The 7532-nt window shown below is 60.7% G+C and overlaps 1 protein-coding gene across 1 annotated transcript; it reads right to left on the minus strand.

The window, feature by feature from the left end:
- Positions 1–3870: 3870 nt before the first annotated feature.
- APLNR (apelin receptor) lies at positions 3871–5331 on the minus strand. The gene has a single exon (XM_055814668.1). The coding sequence runs from the start codon at positions 5246–5248 to the stop codon at positions 4136–4138; it is 1113 nt and encodes a 370-aa protein (XP_055670643.1). The 5' UTR covers positions 5249–5331; the 3' UTR covers positions 3871–4135.
- Positions 5332–7532: the final 2201 nt, after the last annotated feature.

Raw genomic sequence — 7532 nt, forward strand, 5'->3', positions numbered from 1 at the left:
GGCATCAGCCGTGTTTTTCCCCTCCTGGCGCTTCCTGTTATTCCTCCAGCAGCAGCTCCTGGCCCCGGTGGGGCCCAGCTGCCGGCAGCCGGGTCACCTCTGTGTCACTGCGCTCCCCAGGACCCCCCTCCCACCCCAGGGCTGTGCGAGCAGGGGGGGACGCGGGGGCTATTTTGACTTGCTGGAGCCGAGAGGTCGGGCAGCAGCTGCACCATGTCCGGCTGCCACAGGTGGCCCCAGGGGAGCGGGCTGGGGGCAGCTGCCGGACAACAGCAGCCCCTGTTGCCCACCCCAGCCGTCCTGTTCACTGGGTGTTGGCAGCGCCAGCTGTGGGGGCTGTGGGGTGCCCGTGCACCCCTGCACCCCCCAGTGTGTCCTCAGGGACTGCTGCAGCCAGCTGGCCCCCCATCATGTCACCCCACTGTCCCAGTGCCCACCCGCCCATCCCTCTGCTGTCCATCCACCCATATGTCCTTCCACCCATCCATCCCTCCATCCATCCACTCACCCATCCCTTCATCCTTCCATCTGTCCATCCATCCTTCCAGGCATCCCTCCCTCCTGCTCTCCCTCTATACATGCCCCCGTCTTTCCCTCCCTCCCAACACCTCCCCATCCATCCCTGCACCCATCCATCCCTCCCTCCACATACTCCAGCCCCACCTCCCTTCCCAAACCTGCCCACCCACCCAAACTTTCCCTCCATCCACCTCTCCCCCCACTTTTCTCATATGTCCTTCCCCCATCCCCTCCCCAACCCAGGAGGGTCACACAGGGACGTGGGGACAACCAGCCCCTCAGGGCTCCCACACAGTAGCTCTTCCCCAGCCTTTCACCCCCCCGGCTGGCTGAAGGTGCTCCAACCCCTGGAAACACAGGAGAGACAAAAAAACCCAAACTCCTTCCGTCTGACCCGATTTGCTCTCTTTTAGCCTCCCCAAAGTCCCAGCACTTGCCACAACCACCTGAAGGTCCTTCTGCTCCTAACACAGGGCGGGGGGTGGGGGGAATCAGTCCCCCCAGGGGGTGCTGGGGCACAGATTTCGGGTGGGTCGCCCAGGGTTTGGCATGGTGGGGACACACTGGGGCAGGGGCCACTTAAAATGGCACCACCCCATCACCTTCTCCGCAAGCCGACGCCTCTCACCCCATAATCATTTTCCCAGCTATTTCTGAGCCGTGAGGTCAGTGGGAAAGCTCCTCTGTGCAGTGAGGAAGCACAAATTCAGCACATCCACGTTTTCCCAGCACAAATGGGAGTGGCAGCCCCCTCCCCACCACGGTGTGGGGATGCAGGGGTCCCCCCTCCATTTGCTTTGGGGTGGGATGTGTGAAGGCAGCCCAGAGCCAGGCGGTAAACAAGGAGGACACTTCAAAGGGGACACCCGGGGACATCAGCCCAGCTTAGCACAACACCAAATTATTTCAGCACCCCCAGGCGGGATGCGGGTGGGGGGAGGGGGGGGAACTGCCTGCTTGGCCTTTTGGTGGCTTGAGAAAGCAGCTCGGGGCTGGGAGGCTCCCTGGGATGTGGGGAGCTGGTTCCTGTCCCTATCCCCATCCCTGCTGGCCGTTCATCCATTACCCTGTGCCTTCCCCTTGGAGCCCACACATGCTTTTAGCTCCAACCAAAGGTCCCTGTGCAGAATAATCTCCTTTTTCTCCAGCGCCACATCCCCACGGCACATGATTTGGGGACATCTGGCTGTGACCCACAGACCCCAGCCAAGCCTGAACCCGCAGCAAGCCAAAGCATCGCTTCTTCAGGATTGAGGATCCCCAGACTGACCCCCAGGGAGCACACCCCCATCCCCCAGCCTTCCCAGGGTTTTCCAAGGATGCTCCAAGTCTCGGTAGGGTCCTGTTCCCCATCCCCCAAAACCATGGTCCTCAGCTGTCCCCCCTCTATCTTCCCTCCTCATCTTTCCTCTGCCACGCTGCTGCAGGAAGGCAACACCTTCCTTATCTCCTTCCGACGGGTGGTCCAGGCCCCCACTGTGCCTTCCCCCAGCCCTGGCTCCAGCCTTGTTTTTTTTCTGAAGTGTCCCTGCATTTCCCCCCAGAGACTCCTCAGCTAAACATTTCCCTCCTGGAAGGGAAAGGGAAATCTCCAAGAGGCGGATAGAAAGTCAGCGGCTCCTGTCTCCGCTGGCAGTGCGCCCTGCAGCCATTTCCGTGCCCAGCCACCACGCTGGGAGGAAACCAGCCTCACCGGCTCCCCAGCAAAAAACGGGGCCCCCGCCACCCCCTTTAGTGCTGGGGTATTTGGGAGTGGTGGTGGGATGGAGGGGTTGAGGGATGAAGGGGTGGAGGGATGGAGGAACAGAGGGAGGGAACGGAGGATGGTGTGAGGGAGGGATAGAGAAAGAGGGAGAGAAGAAGGGAGGGAGCTATGGAGGGCAGGAAGGATGGATAGAGGGAGGGAGGGGTGCATGGGCGGGAGGACAGATAGATGGACCGGTGGGTGGATGGATAGTTGGATGGCTGGTTGGAGGGAGGGAGGGACTGATGGATGGACAGATGGACTGACAGAATGACAGACCGGTGAGCAGTAACAGGGGTTTCTCCAGGGCGAGCCAGCCTGGAAGGCACCTTGAATGTAAACACGCTTTGCCCACACTTCCCTTTGGGCGGTGGCCCCAGGTGCAGCATCTCCACCCCCACCCCTCGAGGCCCCCAGCTCTCAGATCAAACCAGAACCATGGGGAAACACCCCAAAAATCCCCAGCCAGGGTGGAAAGAGCCACCGTAGGCTCCCAGCCCTCTGGCTGGGTGGCTTATCCAAACCACAGCCCCCAGCAGCCCCCTCCTCTATTTACTTCACTAAGCCAAAGGGCCGTCCCTGGGGAGAGGTGGCTCTGGCTGGGCTGGCTCCCCAGCGAGGTGGTGGCAAGCAGGAAGGTTAATGCAGCCCCCCCAGACGGGAAGCTTCCCAAGGAACCCAGTAATGAATCCCGCATCCTTTCCAAGCAGGAACAAAGGCCAAGGAGACAGGATAGTTCATCATGAGTAAATGAAGGATGTAAATAACAAATAGGGGGAAGATTTATTTAGAGCGAAGCCTCAGGAAACGGTGGGGGCCAGGGAGGGAAGTGGGAGAGGAGCCATTTAGTGGCTCATCAAAATCTGGGGTTAGTGTGGGTCAGTGCCCTGCCCAGTGCCCAAACCCACCCACCCCCACCCCCCCAAACCCGAACTGTCCCTTGTTCCCATCCCTCGGGGTATGGGTATTTAATAGCATCAGCATCCCATTTTCACACCGCAGAGGTGTGTCACCCAGGGCTTGTTCTGGTCTCAGATAAGGAGGAGAAAATCCCGAAAATGGGATTTGGTGGGACAGGGCAGCTGCCTGATGCAATCAGAGCTGCAGGGGCTGGGGGGGTGGGGGGTGGGGGCTGGGGCAGGCAGGTGCCCACCCCACGTGGGACACCTTGGGGAGGATTGCACTTCTTTTGGTGCTAAAACACCCACATCCTGGCATGCTGTGATGCTCAGATGCGTTGGGATGGGAATTTTTACATTTTCCAAAGTGTGTGCTGGGGAAGAGACCAGCAAGAGTTTGCCCTGGGCTCGAGCACCCAGCGGGGTCTGGAGGGGTCCGGGGGGGGTACACAGGAGGGGACACGGGCAGCCACAGGGTGCAGGGACACTATACTGCGCGCGCACACACACACACACACACACATGTGCAATACACACCCTAAAACCCAGTCATGCCCCCTCACCCCCCGATACTGCCCCACATCGCCTGTCCCCCCCATCCCATCCCATCCCATCCCATCCCATCCCATCCCATCCCATCCCATCCCATCCCATCCCATCCCATCCCATCCCATCCCACCCCCCTAGAGGGAACAGTGCACACCCTGCTCCATTTTTAACCAAAATTCATTTATTTGGTAGAAAATACAAAGCCCTGTGGGTGCTGGGGGGAGCCGCCCCTGCCCGAGCCCCCCAGGGGCTTCTCTCAGGGTCTGCCCGGCCCCTGCCTCAGTTTCCCCTTCCCACGAGCAGGGCTTTCCAGTGGGGGGGTGTGTCCCCAAAGCAAGCCAGGCTCTGGGGTGAGGAGGAGGTGGTGTGGGTCCCCCCAAGGAGACCAGCTCAGGGGGCACCGGGGGTGGATTGGGGAGGGGGGTTAGGCACGGAAGAGCGTCTCCTGGGTGGCGGGGTCCAGCTTGCCCCCCAAGACCGGTGCCCCCTTGCCGCCGGGGGGGTGGCTGTGTCCCGAGGAGTAGCTGGCGGAGCGCTCGGTCCCAGGGCCAGGGGTCCGGCAGCAGAGGAGGGCAGCGCAGGCGTGGCGGAACCGGGGGTCGAAGAAGGCGTAGAGGAAGGGGTTGAGGCAGCTGTTGATGTAGGCAATGCTGGTGCAGTAGGGGTGGAGGTTGTTGAGGAAGGCGTGGAAGCTGCAGGACCATGGCAGCACCTCCAGATCCATCAGGACGTAGAGGGTCTTGACCAGGTGGAAGGGCAGCCAGCAGCCCCCGAAGGCGGCCACCAGCACAGTGATGATGGTGAGGAGGCGCTTGCGCTTGCGGGGCCCCTCAGCCCGCTCCCGGCGGAAGTGGCTGGCCACGGTGCGGGCGATGAAGAAGTAGCAGGTCAGCATGACGGCGAAGGGGGCCACGAAGCCCAGGGCAGTGGAGGACAGCCCCAGCCCCACCTCCCAAGCGACCTCTGTCCCCGGGGTGGCCAAGCCCCCATAGTCCATGTAGCAGGTGATCTTGTTGTCCCCCTCCAGGGCAGCTGCCCGCCGCAGCACCAGGGCTGGCAGGGCCAGCAGAGCCGCCAACACCCACAGGGCCACCGTGGCCACCAGCCCGCTGACCCGCGAGCGCAGCTTGGCAGTGGCCAGGGGCCGGACGATGGCCAGGTAGCGGTCAAAGCTCAGCCCCGTCAGGCAGAAGACGCTGGCGTACATGTTGACAAAGACCAGGTAGCTGCTGACCTTGCAGGCAGCCGTGCCAAAGGGCCAGTGGTAGCCCAGCCAGGCATAGGCGGCCCACAGAGGCAGGGTGGCCACGAAGGTGAGGTCAGCGGCGGCCAGGTTGGCGATGAAGGTGTCGGCCGAGCGCCGGCGGTCCTGCCCACCCTTGAAGACAGTCCAGAGGACCAGCCCATTGCCCGCTGTGCCCAGCAGGAAGACCAGCAGGTAGATGGTGGGCAGCAGGGCCAGTGAGGGGCCCCATTCGACGTACTCACACTCCGTCTCGTTGTCCCCGTAAGCGTAGGTATCTGCCGCCTCCTCCATGCCGCCGGCCGCTGGGCTCAGCTCAGCTCAGCTCATCCCGGGCTCACCGAGCTCCTCCGGCCCTCTGAGCCCAGCCCAACGGATCCCACCGCGTTACCTCCCCTTCCTCCTCCTCCTCCGCCCTCCTCCTTGATGAGACAGGACGGATGGATGGGGGAGCCTCTGTGGGAAATTTCACAACTCCCCCTCCACTCTCCATCTGGCTCCTTCCTGGGGGGTTTTACCAAGCTCTCACCCAAGTGTCAAAGTGTCAGCCCCCGAGATAACCCCCGTCGCCCTGCTGCAGGGCCATCACCTCCTGGGGCATTCCAGTTACCCCACTGGCGCCCAGGTTTGGTGCCGTGGCTTGGGGAGGGGGGACTTGGCAGGGCTGGAGGGCACAAGGGCCGACGACAGACCCGCCACCCTGCAAGTCCAAATTTGTGTTGGGGGTCTCACCTTAGGGGCGTTGCAGTCAGCATTTTGCATTGGAGTGGGGCTGCGCCTGGGGTTTTGCATTTCGCATTTGGCTGTTGCATGGGGCAGTTTGCAGCAGGGTGTTGCACTGGGTGTGGGGGCTGGGGGGGGGCATTTGGCATTTTGCATTTGGTGTTTGGCACTTGGGATGTTGCATTTGGCGTTTGGCATTTTGCACTTCGGATTTTATATTTTGCTTCCAGGGGGTTGCATTTTGCAAACAGTCGTGGCGCTGGGAGGGTCCCACATTGCTGGGGCCCTGTTTTGAGCACAACATGCTGGGGAGACTATGCGTTTAGTAAAATTCCGGGGAGGGGGAGCTCCAGGATTCCCCCCCATGCTTCAAAAAGACCATTTTAAGGCATCATCTGCTGCAGGACCAGATGCCAACCGGGAGCCCTCGCTGCGCCCCAATTCTGTGCTTTGCTGCCCGGAGCAGGAGCTCAACACAACAATGCCTTTGGCCAAGCCAAGAAAGAACAAAAATCACCCCCACCCCAAAAATAAAATATTTGGAGGGAGCAGGAGGAGGGAAGCTCCCTGCTGCAGCAGGGCACAGCCAAGCTGTGGGACGGGATCATCCCACCGGGGCTGAGCTCTCACAATTACTGTTTTGGGGAAAAACACCAGAGAAGCTGAGCGGGACTTTGCAAAAAGTGAAATTTGAAAAGCCACAAGTGCCCGGGGAGGCGGGGGAGGAGGACCTTGGGCTGGGCAACAGGCCCGGGGAGGGGGGGGGGCAGAGCTGTCCTCCACTGTCACGCGCTGTGGGAAGGTTAGTGCCACCCAGGCGCTGGCACAGTGGAGGAACTGCGGGGATGGAGCTGGGGGGTGCCGCTGCTGTGAGGGCAAAGCCCCCTAGAGACCCCCACCGGCGCAGTGGGTCCCTTTTCCCAGCAAAGTGGTGTAAAGGGGTGGGGTGGGGGGGTGGGGTAATTCAGTGCCTGAAATGCAGGGGGGGAAGCTCCAAGAGGTCTCCAAAATTAGCAAAACCGAGCAGTACGGGAGGGAGAGGTGCTAGGAACTGGGGGTGCAGGTCGGGTGCCAGTGGGAGCCCCAGAGCGGTGGCCACGGTGGCCACCAACCCATCTGCCTGAAGGGGACCCCAAAGCCATTGGCCTGGAGAACAAAGCAGGGCAGAGATAATGAATAATGAGGTATCTGATGACTCGGGCCAGTGCGATGGAAAGGTGTCCGTTAACCCTGCAGGGTGAGGTGCCAAGTCCAGCACGGTCTTTGCAGAATTAAAATTAAAAGGTGCTAAAAATCGACGCATAAATGTGAGGGCTGCTGATTTAAGTTAAAACCCTAAGTTTGTTTAAAGAAGGGACAGACCCCCACACAAACCGAGCCTGACGAAGATGTTACTTAAGCCTATTAGCTAATAAATGGAATAAAATAGGGAAATAAAAGAAATGCTAATTAGACCCTTGGTATCGCCAGAAACTGCTACAAAGGGAGATGTTCCAGCCTGGGTAATGAAGATCACTATTAATAATGATTTCCACTATTTTTGTATTCTGTGGGTAGCACAGGAGAACAGGTAACCCTTTCCAGCCCCGCTGAAGTGATGCCTTGCCAAAAAGCTGCCAGTGACGCTGAGGGGCTGATGAGTCCCGTCACCCTCTCACTGCCCCACCAGTGGGGACAGCTCTGCTCACACAGACTGCAGTGCCACCCGGGGGTCCTGGCACGGTCCCTGCCTGTGGGCCGACCTACTGCAGCCTCCTGTGGTGGGCTGGAGCCCCCCTCCCCCCCCCCCTTGGGTTTGCCATGGCCTCTGGCGGCAGGCTGGTGGCCAGGGCTGGGCAAAGGGCCCCAACACCAC

Source organism: Falco peregrinus, chromosome 9 (assembly GCF_023634155.1).
Source record: "Falco peregrinus isolate bFalPer1 chromosome 9, bFalPer1.pri, whole genome shotgun sequence".
NCBI lineage: Eukaryota > Metazoa > Chordata > Aves > Falconiformes > Falconidae > Falco > Falco peregrinus.